Raw genomic sequence first — 21,027 nt, 5'->3', positions numbered from 1 at the left:
TTTTTCTCATAACGGACCGGTATTCTAAATGACAAGTGGCTATTGTATTTTTTATTTGAGCCATTTTGTAGTTCTTAAGAGCTGCCTTATCTTTAGAGCTAACTTACCACACACTAAACACAAATATAAATAGCCGAGAAATGAGTGGCACATAACGTAGTGCCGGGTGTTAATATATAATATAATAAGAATGTCACAATTTCTGTTAAATGACAGTTGTATGCCATAGTGCCTTTTAAAAACACTTTTATTGGTGGAATGAAATTGTCAGAAAAAAAACGTTAGTATTAAAATAAGAATCTGCATTGTAAAAACAAATGTTCCAACAAAACTTAGTAGCCTTTAGAATCCTATTTTTTAAAAATAGGGGTACAAATCTGAAGATAAAATGTTAAACATTATTTTTATATAATGAACATTGCACAGAACTCGTGGAAGTGAACAAAACGTTACAAGTGCAGCTGCTTTCATTGACATCTCACTTAAAATAGATAAAAGAGATAAAGATAAAAATCAAAAACAAATTAAATATGGCATGTTTGCCAACTTAAATATCCCCAAAAAACACCAAACTACAGTGTATAGATGTATGTGACCCCCTTTTGTCAACGATATCAGATATCATCGATATCGATATCGAAGATCCAGTATCATCTTTCTCCTTGTCCTGGAGCTGCTCATGCTGGACGCTGCTGCTCTGTCTCCGCTGCCCGTGTGTGAACAAGTGCAGCCTACCCACGAGGGAGGGGGCGGGGCTTCTTCCCATTGCGACAAACCGAACTGGCTAGAGGTGAAAGGTCAGCTTTAGATCGTCCAAATTGATTGGCTTTTCCGTTGCCACTTCCCTAACGCTTCTACAAATGAGAAAATCTGCGGAACAGTTTATCGAGATTATCTCGCCAATTTTATTTCTGCTTCAAGGAAAAGAATATTGCACTAATTATGGTTATCGTTTTATTGGCCAGCACAACATAGAGACACAGGTTTTATTTTTGTTTTGTTTATGAATTGTAACTTGTCAGTTGGGGCAAGTCAATTTGGCTTCCACTTGCCCTACAAAAAAATCCACTTGTCCAGGACAAGCAGACAAGCCTTAATGTGGAGCCCTGCATCACATTCTCCTTCTCCAGTGTTTGTCTTAAGGTTTCCCTCAGAGTTAGTGTGGTGGTTTGTTTGGATTGTGCTGGAATGTCTCTGGTCTGGCGGAGGCCAAGAGGAAGGTTTGTTTTTTCTTCTTGCCCTCGGCGCAATGGTGGTCATACCACCAGGCTATTTATATGGCTGGTTGGAGAAAGCCGTGCTGTAGCCCTTTCACCGGCTCTCTCCAGTCGGGCTACGGCGTGTAGAATAAAAGCACCGCCCGGTCAATTCGCTCGTACTCGCACTCAATCTGTAAATTAGCCAATTGCATTTGTTTCCCCACCAGGGGAGCCGGGGCATACGGTGGTTTGAGGCAGTAATGAGCCCCTTCTTCCGCCGTGGTTTCCTATGTACCTGAACACACGAGTGACGAGGTTTCTTTCAAAAAGAGTAGCTTTAGTTTTTCGATACACAGAGGAGAAAAGAAAATGGCGATCAGAAACCATGTTTGTGCCCATTCCTACAAATAAAGGATAAACTCTTCTTGCAAAAATAGCAGTGGCTCTTGATGGATGCCTTTCCTTCTTATTCTTCTCAGAAAAAGCTAGTTCTTCTTTATGTATGAGTTCTGCTGAAGTGGTGTGGATCAAAAGCAACTTTTTTTCTCTTGTGTGTGGGTGTGGGTGTGGGAGGGGGGGTGTGGGGGGAGTTATGTATGGAACAAGTGAAAAGTACTTTGTGTGTCTGCCAGCGACTGGCGCACATTGTCATTCGCTCCGTGGAGTGCGAGTAACACTACTTTCCCATTTGTCTGGCCCGCCGTCTGCTTTGCCCAGGGAAAGCCTGTGTCCTCAAGTGCCTGCTCGACATTCACCACGTCTTCCGCCACAACGACCCGGCATACATCCTGAACGACCTGTACATCACAGACTACTGCATCTGGATCCAGAGGGTCAAGTAAGTTAATGCGGCCTGGCATGCAACGACACAGTGTGTAAAAATACACACACACACACACGCACACACGCACACCTCTGAGACCTTGGCCTTCAGAGCATTACCTGCAGGGTTAAGGGAAAGTGGCTTTTCTGCCCCCATGATGCCCTGGTGCACCGGGGTAGAGGATTAGTTGAGTAATTTGTCACACAACGGGGCCGATTGGAGTGGCCAAAGCCAGGGGGAGATGCAATCTCTTTCTCTCTCTCTCTTGCTCTCCTTCTCTCTCTCTCTCTCTCTCTCTCTCTCTCTCTCTCTCTCTCTCTCTCATCTGTTTGCCAGTACTCAATGTGTGTTTTAAGGATTGGTTGGGTGTCTTTCAACCCATGCCTTATTCAAATCTTGGCTTCCCATCATTTATAACTGTTCATAGTTCAACCTCATTTAATGCTTTACTATTGAGGAACTTATCACTCTGCAGCAGCTCCTCACTGTGCTTAAGTGCAGTCCAATTGGGTGAACGTTTAAACATTTAAAATGAAAATTACATCTCCTTGTCAAAAATGGGAAACTCGCATTATAGCCAAACAGTCTTTGAATGTTATACAGAAAAAGTAAAATGGTCACTCCGTGCAGTTTGTCAGGGTTTTATCAACTCTTTTGCACTTGCGCAAATAAGCTGTTTTGGGTACATCGGCGTGAGAGACTAGAAACAGAAAGTTGCACTGCTTCCTACTGACAATGTGCTGTAGCCAATGTTATGCCCTGGGTGTACCGGTGCATTTCAAATAGTAGTTCTAAATAAAATGTGATATTACTGTTATTCAAAACGTAAAAGATACACCAAGAAGCCTGTGACTAGAATTGGAGTTTCCTGTTTCCTAGAAGGAGACTTGACGCTTTTTAAAGGCTTAAACTCTTGCCCCACTGGACTGCATTCAAGCACAGTGAGAAGCTGCAGCAGAGTGGAAAGTTTCTGAAGAGTAAAAGTAAAAGTTCAGTGACTTTGCAATGGACAGTTTTAGTTGACGGGAATCAAAATTTTAATAAGGCCCGGGTTGTAAAATAGCAAACTTACCTATTTAAACAGCCTCAGAGGAACAGTGCTGATCAGATGTTCTACCTTGTGAAACAGGCGTGTGTGTGCTTTGGCCCGTCTCTACTCTTGTGCGGGGCAGGCTTCCAACCAGCACCGTGCGATATACCCGCAAGATTGGTAAACTCTCCTCCCAAATGATCGAAGACCCATGTCTCTTTCTCTCTCTATCTCTCTCTCTCTCTCTCTCTCTCTCTCTCTGTCTGTCTGTCTGTCTGTCTGTCTGTCTCCCTCTCTCTCTGTCTGTCTGTCTCCCTCTTCGCCCTAGTACATATTTTACAATTACTCACACTTGAGGCTACGAGCGCATTACTCTGTAATGAGCTCCTTTTTTTTTTTCTTTTTTCTTTTTTATTTACTTCTGGCCCGGGTTCAGCTCAAGTGGCGAGCTCCTCTGGAAAAAGGCCCAGTTTGAAAAATGTGCGCCTGACGTTGTGGGCTCAGCGCCCAGATGCAGATACATGATAAAAGGTCTGCCAGGGATTTAGATCCCCCCAGCTACAGCCCTCGCAATTCTGCATTCTGAGTTAGTTTTTATGTTTTTTTTGTTTTTTAGTTTTTTAGTCTTTTCACCGCCCCCCCTCCCAATTGTAGAATAATAAAAGTTAAATTAAAAAAACGTTTTTTTCGATGATTTGCTGTGATCGCGAATGCTGCGGCCGTCTGTCCCCCTCGCATGATGGCAGATAAAGACGAGCAGAGAGACACACGTGCGCACACACACACAGGCTCTTTGTGCTCCTGTGTGTAGCGAGCTGAGCTGCCGTCGAGCTGTCAGCCCGCTGAAAATCTCAATCCGCCTCACCTCGGCCCCACTCGGGGAAGATGGAATGGAGTTGGGGTGGAAGTGAGGGAGGAAGGCGGGGGAGGAGGGGGCAAGGCGAAGGCTGTCAGCTTGACCTAACATGCTCGCACCCCGCATCCATCATTAAACGGGATTAGCCCGTGCTGCCCCTCGCACCGCCGCCACCGACCCCCGATTGGATTCTCCCGTTTCTCCCGCTTGGGTGTCGTTTTTTTTTTACTCTCTCTCCGCTCGATACACAAGAACGCTTATTCGCTGCATTTGACGTCTCAATTTATAGGAAAAACAAGCAGAATGAGAGAAAGTGAATGGGGAGGGTAAACAGTCGTCGGGCAAACAAACAGAATAACAAACGTTCCACACACGTTCCGAAACGGCTCCTCTTCTCTCCCCCCCCCCCCCCCCCGGTCCGACGGTGGAGCTAGCGCCACGTTTGTCATGGCAAATAAAAAGCGGTGGCAGCATGGACATGAGAAGGAGGTAGAGGAGGGGTGTGTTTGTGTTTGTGTGTGTGTGTGTGTGTGTGTGTGTGTGTGTGTGTGTCTGTGTCTGTGTCTGTGTGTGTGTGTGTGTGTGTGTGTGTGTGTTCGGGAGCGGGGAGGCGGGGTTGAGGTATGTTGTAGTTTACGTAGACAAGGCTCCGCTATCACATGTCCCTTGTTGTGGCACACCCTCCCCCTGCTTCTTTTGTGCCTGTGACAGGTTTGATGACAGATTGTACAGGCACTGTTTTCCCCCTTCCCCCGAGAACCCCCCCCCCCCCCCCACACACACACACACACATACACACTCTCCCGCCTCGTGTGGAATTTGACATCCGCTACTAAGTGACTCCTCTCCTGGAGCCAGGCAGCGGCGAGATGAGATGTAATCTATACCCCACAACCCTTTACAGTATTGAGCGCCCCCCCGCCCCCATTTTCCCCCATGGTCGACAAGACAGACGCGATTAGCCACGCATGATATACATGCCGATTAAGAGATGTTTGCCCTGCACTCTGTGTGTGTGTGTGTGTGTGTGTGTGTGTGTGTGTGTGTGTGTGTGTGTGTGTGTGTGTGTGTGTGTGTGTGTGTGTGTGTGTGTGTGTGTGTGTGTGTGTGTGTGTGTGTGTGTGTGTGTGAGGGATTTTTGATTTACACTGCCTCCTCTCTGTCGCACATGCGTTTTTTGCTCCCCAAAGTTCCTCCGTCTGCTGAGACATCGCTCTCAGAATTTATGACGTAGTAAAGGCTTCACCTTGATTTAGACCACAGGTCAGGTCCTTTACTGCACTTTACACACACACGCGCGCGCGCGCGCACACACACACACACACACACACACACACAGAAAAAAGTTGCTCACACAAACACACGGAGAATAAAGCCGACCTTCGGTGCAAACTCTCCTCAGTCTTGCAGATCTGGGCTGCGTCACCAACAACGTGGAGCTTTTTTATTTTTTCTTCATATATATATTTGCGTTTGCGGCTGTGACCATGGTCAACATTTTCCAAAATTCCACACACACTTCCTTTGTGGGAAAACTGTGTCAGCTTCCCCCTCCCACATCCTCCCGACGCCCCAATTATCTCTTTTAAACGAATGAGGGGCACAGGGGGAAAGCCGTTCCAAACGGGGCGGCCATTAGTCCTGCCGTGCGCCTCAGGAGGGCCCTCGGACGCCAAGGCCCCCCGCTGAGGCGCCGGAGCGCCACACGAGAGCCCCGCTCTTCTCGTCGCTCCCCACTCTCCCCGGTTTGGCGTTTTCCTCTCCTTCCTTCTCCCTTTATCCAAAGGCTTGGAGGGAAGCCAGTGTAAACCCACAAGCCGCCAGCGCAGACAAAGAGAGCACCGGCGTTGTGTTACCGTGGACGAGGGGGTGGTTCACTCATCGCCCACCGCCAGCCCCCACCGCTCGTCTGTCTCGCAATCATTAATTGGGTCAATTGGATTCCACAGCAATAAAAAAGAAAAGTGAGGTTTGGTGTGTGTGGAGTAGGATAGTCTGAGAGCAGGAAAGTAATGGTGAAATTCATACTTACCCGCAATGGAACCATGTGGCGGACAAAGGGGCATGGCCAAGCACCGGCTGCAGACGACAGCACGGTTCCCTTTTCCCGTGGCCACCAAGCTACCTTGAATTGCCCCGTGCGGGCACTGATTGGGCCAAATCAAGGCAGGGAGTTTTCTTAATGTTTTGTCTGTCTTACAGAGGAGATCGGCGCACGGGCTGGTGAGCAGCCCAGGAGCTGAACACTATTCCTCCTGCGCCCGAGAGGTCCATACCGAGTCTTTCGAATGGGGCCTCGACTAGGGGGAGGGGTCTTAACGGCGCTCTTGGTGTAGCCAGAGGGTTGATTAACTGTCACTCGGGACACGCGGCGCACCATTTACGCACATCTGCCCAAATGCCTGGCCAATAGAAGCGGGCCATTATCCACTGTCGTGTTTTCTCGTGACCGAGGTGACCGGCCATCGGATTATGGTGAGCCGCCTGGAAGAGCATTTCCCGGCGGCCTTTCCGTACCAACAACTGGGTTAACTCCTCTCCTGTCTGAGTGTCACGGCTAACTCGATTTAATCTGTCCCTGCTCAGGTGCCACTTGTGGGAGTTCCTTCCCACAGTCACAGGTTCAGGGGGGGAGACAGAGTTTTTCTGGCTGTGGCTCACCAGCATGGTTGGAATTTTATTGTTCATTTTGGGTGTTGGCACGCAAGCCACAGTTATCTATATATACTGTATATATTTGAGGATCTATTTATATAAGGGTTTGTAATAGTCCTCTCGGGCACAGGAGGAAAAGCGTTCTGCTCCTGGGCTGTTCACCAGCCCGTGCGCCAATCTCCTCTGACAGACAAAACATTAAGAAAACTCCTTGCCTTGATTTGAACCAATCAGCGCCATGCGAACGTGATTGGGCCAATCAAGATTGCTTGGTGGCCACGGGAAAAGGGAACTGTGCTGTCGTCTGCAGCCGCTGCTTGACCACACCCCTTTGTCCGCCACAAACCATTAGTTAAACTGAGAAGATGCCTAAAGGCACCGGTATACTCACAGCGAAACAGAACCTTTTCAGCAAAAAGACACTTTGAGAACATGCAACAAAGGTGAAATTGATACTCCCCCGACAGGGCCTATAGCTGAACAAGAAAATGCTTATTGTCACCAGTATACTCATGGAGAAACAGAACCTTTTGAGCGAAAAGATGTTTTCAGAACATGAAACGACGAAAGCTGAAATGTATTCAAAAAACCTTTTGAGAATATGACTTAACGTGTTTGAGCACATCGGTCAAGTTCTGCCCACGTAAGAGAGGGCGATGGAGTGGATTGGAGTGTGATGTTGCGCAGGAGATCGAGGATGAGCGATCAACCCCATCCCTTAAAAAAGTGCAATAGTTTGAGCGCAGTGCGTCAAACCTTCCCCCTCACACAGCTGTGAGTGTGCAGGCTCAACTCCATGTGAACGGTAGCTGCAGAGAACACTGGGTGTTACCTACTGCTGGAAACCCTACTTTTGTACCATCTAACCTTGATAATACTTTTAAACTCTGGAAAGGGTTAGGGTTAGGGTAATAGGAGACCTGTTCATTGAAGGCATTTTTGCATCTTTTACGCAAATACAGAGCAAGTACAAACTACCAGGAAACAACTTCTTTAGATATTTGCAAATTAGCGATTATGTATGAACACACATGCAAAACTTTGAGACTTTTAGAGGCTCCCATCATTTTTATGATTTATATTTTTTATTGAGTATTTAACACAGTGCAGACAAAAACATGAATTACAAAAACAAGACAAATAAAGTAACTTAAATGTAAAGTAAATAGACAAATAAGTGAAAAATTAAAATATATACATAGTGTGTATACACTGTGTGTGTGTGTGTGTGTGTGTGTGTGTGTGTGTGTGTGTGTGTGTGTGTGTGTGTGTGTGTGTGTGTGTGTGTGTGTGTGTGTGTGTGTGTGTGTGTGTGTGATGTATGTGTGTGTATATGTGTGTGTGTGTGTGTGTGTGTGTGTGTGTGTGTGTGTATGTATATATATATATATATATACACACACACACACACACACACACACACACACACACACACACACAAACACACATATTAATACATGTATTGAATCTTCTTTTTCTCTCGGCTGCTCCCGTTAGGGGTCGCCACAGTGGATCATCTGCCTCCAATACCTTCTGTTCTGTGCATCTTCCTCCCTTACACCAACCGCCTGCATGTCCTCCCTCACCACATCCATAAACCTTCTCTTTGGCCTTCCTCTTTTCCTCTTGCCTGGCAGCTCTATCCTCAGCATCCTCCTCCCAATGTAACTCATCTCTCCTATACACGTGTCCAAACCATCTCAATCTGACCTTTCTCACTTTTCCACCAAACTGTCCAACCTGAGCTGTCCCTCTAATGTACTCATTCTTAATCCTGTCCACCCTTGTCACTCCCAATGAAAATCTCAACATCCTCAACTCTGCCACCTCCAGTTCAGCCACCTGCCTTTTTGTCAGAACCTCCACCTCTAAACCGTACAACATAGCTGGTCTCACTACCGTCCTGTAGACCTTCCCCTTCACTCTTGCTGGAACCCTTCTGACCGCAAGTACTTGAACTCATCTGCCTTCTCCACCTCCACTCCTTGCGTTCTCAGTTTTTCTCCACCCTCTCTCCCATTCGGGCACATGTATTCTGTCTTTCTCCTGCTGACTTTCATTCCTCTTCTCTTTAATGCATGCCTCCACTTCTCCAGGCTCTCCTCAACCAGCTCCCTACTCTCGCTACAGATCACAATGTCATCCGCGAACATCATAGTCCACGGAGACTCCTGCCTGATTTCATCTGTTAACCTGTCCATCACCATTGCAAACAAGAAAGGGCTCAGAGCTGATCCTTGATGCAATCCTACCTCCACTTTGAATGCCTTTGTCACACCTACTGCACAACTTACTACTGTCTGACTGCCCTCATACATATCCTGTACCACTCTTACGTACTTCTCTGCCACCCCAGACTTCCTCATGCAATACCACACTTCCTCTCTCGGCACCATATCATATGCTTTCTCTAAATCCACAAAGACGCAGTGCAACTCCCTCTGGCCTTCACTGTACTTTTCCATCAGCATTCTTAAAGCAAACATTGCATCTGTAGTACTGTTTCTTGGCATGAAACCATACTGCTGCTCGCTGATCCCCACCTCTCCTCTCAATCTATCCTCCACTTCCCTTTCCCATAGCTTCATGCTGTTAATGATCAACTTTATTCCCCTGTAGTTCCTACAGCTCTGTACGTCTCCCTTTTTCTTGAAAATTGGTACCAGTACACTTCTTCTCCACTCCTCCGGCATCCTCTCCCTTTCCAGGATGGTGTTAAACAGTCTCATTAGGAACACCACTGCCATCTCACCTAAACATGTCCATGCTTCCCCAGGTATGTCATCTGGGCCAACTGCCTTTCCACTCTTCATCTTCTTTAATGCTGTTCTCCCCTCATCCTTGCTAATTTGCTGCACTCCTTGATCCACTATCCCCACATCATCTACTCTTCTCTCCCTCTCATTTTCTTCATTCATCAACTCCTCAAATACTCCTTCCACCTTCTCAACACACTCTCCTCACAAGTCAGCACATTCCCATCATTATCCTTCATCACCCTAACCTGCTGTACATCCTTCCCAGTTTGATCCCTTTGTCTTGCTAATCGGTTCAAGTCCTTTCTCCTTCCTTACTGTCCAACCTCTCATACAACTCGTCGTATTCCTTTTCCTTTGCCACTTATCTCTTCACCTTGCACCGCATCAGCTTGTACTCCTGTCTACTTTCTTCATCTCTCTGACTTTCCCATTTCTTCTTTGCCAACCTCTTCTGCTCTATGCTCTCCTGTACTTCCTCATTCCACCACCAAGAGTCCTTGTCTTCCTTCCTCTTCCCGCATGATACACCTCATACCTTCTTGGCCGTCTCCCTTACCACTTCTGCATTTGTTTCTCAGTCATCTGGTAACCATTCATTCTCACCTATTGCCTGCCTAACCTCTTCCCTAAATTGCATACAACACTCCTCCCTTTTCAACTTCCACCATTTTATCTTTGGCTCTTCGTTCACTCTCTTCCTCTTCTTCGCCTCCAGAGTCATCCTATAGACCACCATCCAATGCTGCCTAGCAACACACTCCCCTACCACCACTTTGCAGTCGCTAATCTCTTTCAGATTGCATCTCCTGCATAAGATGTAGTCCACCTGTGTGGACCTTCCTCCACTCTTATATGTCACCCTGTGTTCCTCTCTCTTCTTGAAATACATATTCACAACAGCCAATTCCATCCTTAGGGAAAGTGTTTACTTTGATATCATGACACCTATTGTTTTTATACATTTATAACAAAAAAAGTGCATCTCAATTCTACACATGTCAAGAGAGAGAAAAATGGGTATTATTTTCACCAAAGGAATGCAAACATGTCAGATAACAAAAGAAAAGTGTTCTGCAACCCAGGAAAACAACAAATCAAAGCGTGAAAATATAACAATGAAAGAAACGTGTCAACTTTCTTTTGTTTTCCCGCTTGAGACAAACTCCTGCTAATTAGAGTATGAAAGAGCCCATTGGTTTTCTACACACTCTCCCTGCCTCCCTTCCTCTAATTTATCCGTGGTGGTGGTGTGTGAGATACAATGGCCATTGGAAAAAGATTTGTCCACAGTTCCATGGATGGGTTGGGGGAGGGAGCGGTTCGCCCCATGGGCGTAAAAAAAAGAAAAGGGAGCTGGTGCTCAGGGGGTACTGAGGGGCCACGGGGTCAACCAGGGGGTCAGTGTGTCAGCTAAGCCCCGGGGGCCAGTCGTCTTGGAAATGCACTTGCACTCTGTCACTTTGTGTGAACACCCACCAGCCGAGCCCTGGCCGGTGGATGTCACCTCAATTCACCTCACTGCACCCGCAAAGTGTGGGGCACTTATTTCCCCAAGATTTCTCCCAGAGGCTGCCAGTATTTTTTGGGTGGGCACATCTTACTTGAGCAGGGATTTCTGTTTTTTGTTTGTTGTTGTGTGCTGTTTTGTTGGCGTTAGAATTTAACTTTAAAGGCCGTTTCAGAGGTGCGATGCGTCCCGTGGGGGCGGAAATCTGAAGCTTTGCAACAACGTTGTGCAGGTGACGCTGTGTGGGAATTAGCGGGGGCCTTCCAATTCAATAGATAAATGATAATAAGTTACTAACTGGATTCAAATTTCTGTTGTTTTTAATATTTGGATTCTTGGTGGGTTTTACTTCTTAAACTTCAAAGTGTTACATTCTGCTGCATTTGATGTTGATATTGTGCAGAGTACAACATCATCTGTTGTGTTCTCATTTGTTAGACCAGGGGTCAGGAACCTATGGCTCTTTCGATGACGGTATATGGCTCACAGACAATTTTGAGCTAAAATCTTTCATCACAATTAACAAGTAATAAATAATTATCCGGTGTCATTTTAAAGTAAAACAGGTAAGATAAATTACAATTTTGAAAATAAAATTCAAAATATAAATGTGGCGGACAAAGCGGCATAGTCAAGCACCGGCTGCGGACCACAGAAGACCTCTGTAAGAGGTAAACATTAAGAAAACTCCCTGCCTTCAGTTGGACCAATCAGCTGAACACAAGTGGACAGAAATGGAAAAAACTTCAATATGTATGTGACAAATAATCCCTTGAACTTGAACCTGAAGACCAGCTGATTCTTAAAACTTGGAAGGAGCTTCCCGTCACACACCACACAATGCAGCGTGTGAGTATTGCCGTATTGACCATGTTTGGCTCTACATACGCATGTGAGCAGTCTTTCTGGCATCTTAATGGAAACATTAAGAGCAAGCTACGCTCACGTTTAACTGATGAAGCCTCAAGGCAGCATGAAGCTTAACCTCACTACGTATGAAGCAGACTACAAGGCCATCAGCAAAACCATGCAGCACCAGAAGTCACAATAATGGTAAAAAGTATTTCATTTATTATTGGTTAGCTACAGTATAACAACAATATAATTAAGAAGAATAAAGAGAAATGTATTATATATAGCGCTTTTTTAAGTACTCAGAGATGTGTTATACGTTAAAAATGTATGCCTTACTTAAAAAATGCACGCGTTAAGTGGCATTACATTTTATTAAATATTATATGGCTCACAATGAAATACATTTAGAAATATTTTGCTTTTATGGCTCAAAGCCTAAAAGGTTCCCAACCCCTGTGTTAGACTCAATGTGAGTCTCTGCCTCTGTTTGGACTCTGCATCACCTCAAGCCATCTTGTCTGTGCTAACAATGAAATTGCCTGGTGCATGTTTATCTACCTGTCCTGAGAAGTATCTGTGTTATAGCTGGCTTGAAGCGTAAGCAGCCCCTGGAGGACTTTCCCCAGATCATACATCTGTCAAACGTGCGTCTTTGATGTGAATGGTGGGAGCGGCCCTTATCGGATGTGTCTCACTGTAAAGACAGGAGACCCTCGAGGGCCCCGCTAGGCCCTACAAAGACACCAGCATCTCCCAGCTAACAGGCATAAGCGCTGCAGATTTCCTTTCCGGACGAGTCCCACCCAGCTTTTGTCTGTACACACAGACTCCAGGCACGTGGACCTTGTCTTCGCATAAGTAGCACAACGAATGTCAGCTGAGTGTGTTCATCTTCAGTTTTGGCATTTTCAGCGAGTCAGCTTGAATACAGCCTGAGTGACTGACCTATAGCTGTTTCCTATTTCCTTACTTACTGTAACACAATGAATTATCAATCCAGGGAGTTAACTCTAATGAAGGCAGAGGGAGGTTTTCCAAACCTTAGGAATTGTATGTGGCATCTATAGCCCCTTTTCCCACTGGTGAAACCATTTCAGGAACCGTACATTTTGCTCCCGGTACAGGAGGAACTTTGTTCCAATATTGGATCCATTTGGATAGTTCCCGGTCCTAAGTTCCCATCAGTGAGACTGTACCCTTTGGGGAACTGGGAACCGTTGCGACAGAGTTTGTAGTACTGAACAACGAGTATCTGTCATTTTTAAATCAGTGTAAATGATCTGAATCTGAAACACTCTGGCTGATGGACGGACAAAGAAGTTGAAATGATTTATCAAATATTGCATCACCTCCCCCTGATTTAAATAATGTCCACGGTTCCAAGGTGTCTATCTTATCTAGAACTCTTCTAGGGACTGCCAAAGGTTCCAGTTTCAGAAGGTTCCAGGCTGACTTGGTTTAAGTTCCTGTACCTTGTTGGAAAAACAGCTTACAGTATGTGGAAGGGAATGGCCAGTGCATTCATAGATAATACATTTGCTCTTGATGGCACAGACTCTAGAGTCCTGATCCCGAACCCTAAATCAGTGGGGGTTAAAACAGCCTAGATGACCATGTCTCAAAATTCGTAGAGATGACATTTCTCATCTATTACTAAATGCACATCCCCAGCTAAACCTGTCCGCTCCTAGGTGCACATGTCAAGATTAACCTCCCACCAGCTCACTGTAACCCTCCGCCGACCACACAGGGAGCCGTGAAAATAGCACATCGCAGAGACAACCTTCATCCCCCTTTCCTCTTCATCCTCACAGAATAAATGGCGCAACCGGTCACAAACACACGGGACTTTCCACCAGCGGAGAGCGGTATTTTAAGGACAAACCCGTGCGTCTGGTTTTCAAGCGGCGGAACGCTCCACGAAAGCACCTGCGAGCCGCCTCCACCGTCTCAGGACCTTCACGGCTGTCCTTCACGGCCGTCCTTCACGGCCGTCCGTCACGCCGGCGGATCGCATCTTCCACCGTCGGCTTTTATCCACTCAGCGAGTGAATAATGCATTCGGCAGGCATCGGCTCCGGAAATCCGCAGCTCACATTACACAGATTTATACATCTGACGACAAGGCTTTATCTGAGCCGCTTTGAAGAGCGGAGATGTATTGAATTGGGTTCGCTCGCGTGCCCGATGAAAGAAATGTCAGTTCGACTCTCTCCCGGATCCAGACGTGCGTCGCGCTCGCACACATACATACACACACACGCACGCACACACACAAACAAACACACTATTGTCCGTATTCTCATTGAAGGACTCTGGCAGAGGGAAGCTTACTGTATTTGTGTCTGCAAAAGTTGTTTTTTTTCAACTTTTGCAAAAGCCGTCAAGCCTCCTCACTTTAATGAAGCCACGACGTGCAACAATGGTGTAGTAATGGCTGGGTTGTGTACAACATTAACCCCCCCCCCCCCCCCCCCCCCCCTCATCCCCATCCCACCCCTCTTCTCTGTTTTTTTATTCACCGCAGGCCCGGCATCTCCCACCACAGTGCGAGGAGGGAGGGTGGAGGGAGGAAGGGGGGAGGAGAGAAACCAAGCGCGCCTCTCCAATGTTAACTCAATAATGACTTCCCACGGGGGAAAGAGAATGTAAGGGCGGGGGGGGGCTGCGCCTTTGAAGTGGCAGCGCTGCTGCAGGAGGTTGTCTCTATGCCACCCCCCCCCCTTCCAGGCCCTGCAACAGGATGTTCTCATTGAGGGGGTTTTCACAAACCTTAAGGCCCCCTCATCATTATCCGAAGCATCATCACCATCATCCTGCCTAGACGGAGGTTGAGGCGGGGGGTTGGGGGGTCGTATCAACAGTTCCACCAATGCGCAACACTCTGAAATCAGATTATTTCCCCCTTACTTATTGTAGTCGGCTGGGGGGGGGCGACAATCTGATTTGATATTGTTCGTTCCTCACCCGTTGCTAAGGAGAACTGCTTTTCCTTCTTCAGGGTTGTTGAGTTTTGTTGTTTTTTTTTTTAACAAGTGCTCTTATTCCTCGGTCACGCTGTGCCTTTCATTTTCATTTTCTTTCCCGCCTTGTTCCCCAGGGAAAATCAATCGAACCCCCACCCCCCCGGGCGCACCCCCTCCACCACCCGTCGCCTCCATACAACACGACTACATGAACTGTTTACACTAGCTCTCCTGAAGCCTGACCCCCCCCCCCCGTCCTCACTTTACCCCGTGCATTTCGGTTTGCCCGGGGCTGGGGATGCAGAGGGGGGTCGGGTTGAGGTTGTGGAGGAGGTGGAGGTCAAAGGGTGTCATTAGTAATAGGAGCTCAGCGGTGGCTTAATTGGAGCCTCTTCTGTGACAGAATCTAAAGGCCCCTCTCAGTCCGCAACAGCAAAACCCTCAGTGCTTGGGAAGGTTCTAGTGTTTTCAGCGCACGCTACGGTGTCAATGCGGTAGGAGGAGGCCGCACGGTGAGAAATATTTCAACTTTTTGCTGCGATGCAAGGCCAAGCTGATGTTGGATGGCGCTTCCAATAGAATTTTAACCACCACAGTGTGAATGCGGGCTCTGTCAAAAAACTTTGGCTGGTTTTAATAAGTTAATTAATTAATTAAGTTTGGATGGTGCTGTATTAATCAATGGCTGAACAGATAGGCTCCATAGCGTCTGCAACTAAACCGTTGTTTTCGCACATTGGAATACCGAAAAGGATGTAATGAAACATCTATGTAAAGTGATTCATACATCCACAATTGTTGTCACCAGCCGATTTTTTCCAGCCCAGTCTCATGAGTTTTTTAGAATGTAACGGTAATACAACAACAAAACGCCACAAAAAATGCCACAAAATCAACATTCTTGCGTTGATAAAAATGACATTTATCTTGGGATTACCTTGATGAAGGAATCCTCAATGACATCACAGACAATCTTCAAATCCCTGTCCATTGAAAAGTGAGCTGCTGTTCTTCCACAAGAGAGGGATGTGTCTCCTCTATCTACACTGTCAAAGTCTATATTTGCCACTTAGCTGAATGTTTGCCAAAATCGTCAAAAGGTATTTGTGATTCATCAGACAACGTAGCTCTCTAGTGTGAAAGAGGCTCACACACACTTTTATCCCTCAATGAGTAGACATGTCCCTAAAGCCCAACGCTGACCCTCGGAGGTCAACTCATAATCAACATGGCAATGAGGACGGCGCACTCTTCCTCCAGAGGGAGGTGGCTTGGTGGGGTGGGGGTATGGCAGTGTCCCAACATGAATAATGTGTCCAATCCAATGGCTTAACATTAATGGGGCCTTGTGGGAAGACATTCATCAGACACTCCCCCTTTGGGAGAAGCCCATTGTCCCTCCATCTGTATGCATCTGTAAAGGGGGAAAAAAAACCTGGGCTACATGATGGGGACATGCCTTAATGTACTGTTTTATGAGTGAATTCTCACACTTAATCTTCAAGCGTGGGGAGACATTCATCTTGGCGGCGTTGGTGCTCGGGCGTCCTCAGCCCCAGACATCCCGTCGATAGTAGCGAGGTCAGGCGTCTCATTATGTACTCCTGCGGTTCAGCCACTCGAGGCTGAGACTGCGTAGCACTTATTACTGTCAGAGTGTGTACCTGTGCGCGCGTCCCTCCGCTGCCGTCCGGGGACGAAGCTGACAAACAAAATATTGAAAGTACTGTGTCATCTCAGATCTACCCGCTTAACATGCCTGTCGCCAACGCCACGGATCCTCTCGTCTCTCGGCTGGCGTTATACGGAGAAGCGGTCGTTAAAAGAAGGTTTCTAACGCCTGCGTCAGCCACTCGCAAAGTCTTCTGTTCTTGTTCCGCAAATATATAAGAAAACGTAAAATTATACTCGCGCAGGAAGGTCCGCCGCGCTCCTGAAAGAGGCCTGCAAACGTGCCGCGCACCTCCTGGAGATGGACACCGACCCGCAGCGGGACTCTGTAGAAAAATCATCACTCGTCTGTCTACATCGATGCGATGCAGAAAACGAGACTGACAATCCAGTGGAATTCTTACAAAAGTCAACCACAGTTGTACTGCGGTCCCTAATGTAGACTTCCATTCTGTAAATCAGTCTTATGTCAGGCCAAGCACACAGCTTTTCACAAGACGACAACGCGGCCTGAAGTCTTTGGATTGGAGCTCTGAGGGAGTGTTAATGTTAGTGTGTGTACGTCTCAACGTGTCTGTGTGTGTGTGGGGGAGGGGGGGGTCGGATACAATCCTGTGTAATCCCTCTCAGTGTCTTATCACTGCTCACAGGGGGAGAGAAAAGGGGGGCCCAAGAGTGCCCGTATCGCCTCCGCTTATCTCCCCCTACGTTATTAAACAGCTGTATTTCCATATTTCATTCAGTAACCATCACTCCCCATCCACCCTCCACCCCCACCCACAAGAAAAGCAAAGCACGCGCATGCCGCTGCAAATCGCTGCCTACTTAGCATTTAGCGGAGAACGGGGAACCGGGGTAATGGCTGTTAGATTTGTGGATGGTTATCCTGTGGCGATGTCTTAAGCGCAGCCAGTCAGTCCTTTTTCAGCAAGCGCTGATAAAGATCTCTCTCTCTCTCTCTCTCTCTCCCTCCCCTCATGCTTTGTCACACATAGTAGGCTGGGCTAGACGGATATATTATCACGATACCTATGAGGAATTTCAACACCATGTTTGGATATATATATATATATACTACTCACAAAAAGTTAGGGATATTCAGCTTTCGGGTGAAATTTCAGGATGAACCTAAAATGCACTATAACCTTTACAGGTGAACTTAATTTGACCTCTAAACTTTTGAATGCACATGTCCAACTGTTCAATGTTTCAGTACTTTTTGCACAACTTGCTGTTCTCTCACAAGGAGCTGAACGGCAAAATTCACAACAGGTGTTTGATCCATGAATCGACCAATACATTTCCTGGTTCAATTAGAATTGGTATTTAAACAGTCCTCTTCATCATGCTGTTCACATGTTGACATCATGAGACCAAGACGACACCTAACAACTGATCAACAGTACCTCGCCATTGTGAGGCTTCAAACAGGATGTTCTCAGAGGGAAGTGGCCACTGAGCTTAGAGCGTCACAGAGTGTCATCATCAGGTTGCAACAGAGATACAGAGAGACTGGAAGCGTCACAGAAAGGCGTAGAAGTGGACGTCCTTTGGCCACATCCCACACTGATGAGCGCTTCATTGTGAACAGTGCCTGCATGAACAACACAGGCCTAATTTCATCTTCATGGACAACAATGCTCCAGCTCATCAAGGTGGCATCATTAGGGAACGGCTGCTGGAGACTGGGGCACCTCAAATGCAGTGGCCTGCACTTTCTCCAGACCTGAATAGAAAACCTATGGGATCAGCTGAGTCGCCCTGTAGAGGCTTGTAACTCTGTACCGCAGAACCTCAATGACCTGAGGGGGCCATGCCTCAGCAGACAATAAGTCGACTTGTGAACAGCATGAGACGTCGTTGTCAAGCTGTAATTGGTGCTCAAGGGCACATTATTGAGACATTGACATTTTTTGTTGTGGTAAACCCACCACTGTTGTTGGCTTTTGTTTCAAAAAATTGTTTGAGATGAGGAAATCACCATTGCATGCTTCTACTTAAATGCCCTACTTTCATGATATAATATCACTATAGCGTCAACTTTTTACATTTTCCATAAATTTCACCCGAAAGCCAAATATCCCTAACTTTGTGAGTAGTGTATATCACAATGCATATGTCACATTAAAGAAGTAATCTGAGTAATCTGTGTTATCTGTGTTGCATTAAGATACTCAAGAATATCAAGTTATATGTCAAACACTACAGCTTTCAAGTAAAACTTCCTCACCATCCTACAGAGATCGTATGAGACAAACGGCGATATCGAAATAACAGATGAAAGAGAATCTTCTGGCACTCCCGACTTTGTCCCGCTCGTCGTCTTATCTAGTTAGTTTTTCCTGGTCTCCCTCCCTCCCAGGTCCAGGAAGGTGAGGGCTCTGGCCGGTCCTCTGCAGAACACCTCCCTCAAGAAGACAGAGCTGGAGCTGGAGCTGGAGGAGCTGGAGGAGGCAGCCGTCATGGTGGTGGAGGAGGAGGAGGAGGAGGAGGAAGAAGAAGAGACAGGCAGCAGCAGCAGCTCATCTGTGGACAGTGAGGATTCTGAGGCTGAAGGGCAGCGCTGTGCTCGCTACACCGAGGGAGGGGGAGGAGAGAGAGCCGAGGCCCACCCTCTCAGCCTGCAGCCGGCTCCTCCCCCGCCTGCACCGCCTCCCCCCTTCCCCCAGGGCCCTGCGGCTGGTCTCGCAGAGAGGAAACACGACCCGGACCGGCTCCCGGCCCCGGGCAGCCCCGGCCTCCTGATCCAGGAGCTGGGGGAGCAGGTGGCCGGGGAGCTGCGGATCTCCCAGCCCTCCGCCGGGGGCTTGCTGGATGGGCGCCCCCGCAGAAACCCCCTGCTCATCGTCACCACAGCGGAGGATCCCGACGAGGGCGACTCGGAGGAGCAGTGAGGCCCCCATTCCTGCACCGCTCACTGTTCAATTTACGTTCAGTGAAAAGAGTTCACCATTTTACAATGAATTAGTCGCAGCAGTCCATTTTTTTTTTTCAGGTTTTTCAGTTATTTTGTATATAACTTGTTTTTTTTGTGTAAAGCACAAGAACCACAATAAAAACAAAGTTCTTTAATGTTGTTGTTAAATTGATCCGCGCCTGGTTGTTTTCGTCAGCCCTAAGCTACACAAGCCTATTTGTTCAAAGCAAAGATAGGGAATAGGCGGCCTGGCGCTGATAGCGGCAGAATCTCCACCAGGAGATTGTTTTTTTTCTACATTTCTTATCTCTCACTCTTAATACCCCTCTACTTCTAAGCTCTCCTCCCGAGAAAGAGATTTGTGGAGAGTCAAAAAATATAGTCATGAGATGATAACTCTTGTTGCGTAAATTGTTATTTGAATAATACTTCACAGTGAAGGGGAGGCAGGGAATAAACACGGTGAGATGTTTTCAAATCCACAGTGTTTGTGCGTTAGCACCACTGATCCAGTGACATCTGCTATTACTTAACTTGAAGCCCAATTTACAATTGTGTGAACACAGAGCAGGTCTGTAGATTTGGAGGGAGAAAATACAGTTAGACGACAGGATATTCAAGTGAGTTTCTGAGGGAAAAACAACTCTTTAATGATCCAGATAATATATATTTTTAAATACTGGCCTTGAACAGATCTCCTGATATGATGTTGCCTAACTTGGAAATGAAGGATTTACCGACATAGAAATGCTTAATAAGATATAACATATCTTAAAATAAGATGGTACTTTATTAATCCCCATAGGGGTAATTCAGGCATTGCAGCAGTTACAATTTCTACTTACTAATAGGCAATCCAACAGTGAAAAATAAAAAGGCAATACAGTGTGAGGGGGCGGGCAGCATCAAGCCTTCCAAGTGGGATTGTCTTTAGCCGCCGATTGATTCATCCGGAGATGGAATGGAGGGGCACCCATCGACACAGCTCAATATCACCAGGCGGGCGAGAGAAGACAAACAAGGAAGCACACGTCAGGCAGACGGATGAGGGCTGCGGCACGAGGGCTGTTTGTTTGAGAGATAAGAGCTCTCCGGGGCCCAAGGCAGCCTGGAGATAGGAACACGAGACCGGCCGAGACTAACTGCCACTCGGGCCAGATCTGACATGTGCTGTCCCAGACACACGCATGACAACAGCACGGCTGCCGCTGTGGGAAGAGGCTCCCATTTTGATAAAAAATAAAATAAAGAAAATAAATTACATTCTGTCAGTCTACTGTGAGTGGACCTTTGGGCCATTAGGCGTAATTGATGGCGAACAAAGGATGGAAATAACCCAGATTGCAGAAGGAACAAATTTGTAAGGGCTTGCCGTGCTTATAACTCACCCGACAGCTTTAGAGGGAGTGACTGATCTTGCGTGGCCACACTTTTGCCTCCGGCCTGCCTCCCAGGGGGAATTTCTTTCCTGTGTAAATTAAGTGTGTGTGTGCGCGGGGGGGTGCCTGCGGTGATGATCGCTTCTTATAGGTATGCGGTCCCTGAGGTATTGTTACGGAGATGGATGGCATTGCTAAGCACCACCCCCCGCCACCCACCAAGCCTCCTATCCAAGAAGAGGACAGCCTCTCCACCTACTCGTCCCAGGAGTCAGCGCTGTCATCCTTGTTACATGAAATGAGTCAAAGTGTGAAGGTTGGCCCGTTTAAAAGAAACCCTCCGTGGCGTAGAACACGAGTCCTGGCTCCGTGCAGCCCTTCAGGCAGCAGTTAATGCTCCCCGCCGGGTC

The 21,027-nt window shown here is 47.0% G+C and overlaps 1 protein-coding gene across 2 annotated transcripts in view; it reads left to right on the top strand.

Moving 5' to 3' along the window:
• The window catches only part of shq1 (SHQ1, H/ACA ribonucleoprotein assembly factor), a 43,299-nt gene extending 23,933 nt beyond the window's left edge, over nucleotides 1–19,366 (top strand). For both annotated transcript variants that reach the window (XM_080000519.1, XM_080000518.1), the window contains 2 exons: nucleotides 1,917–2,037; nucleotides 18,684–19,366. In XM_080000519.1, the coding sequence (XP_079856645.1) occupies nucleotides 1,917–2,037; nucleotides 18,684–19,215 (653 nt within the window). In that variant the 3' untranslated portion in view covers nucleotides 19,216–19,366. The remainder of the gene's footprint in view (nucleotides 1–1,916; nucleotides 2,038–18,683) is intronic.
• The last annotated feature ends 1,661 nt before the right edge of the window (nucleotides 19,367–21,027 follow it).

Source organism: Zeus faber (assembly GCF_960531495.2).
Source record: "Zeus faber genome assembly, chromosome: 5".
NCBI classification, from domain to species: Eukaryota; Metazoa; Chordata; class Actinopteri; order Zeiformes; family Zeidae; genus Zeus; species Zeus faber.
The sequence above is the reverse complement of the archived record's forward strand: the minus strand, read 5'-3'. Positions and strand labels throughout refer to the sequence as shown.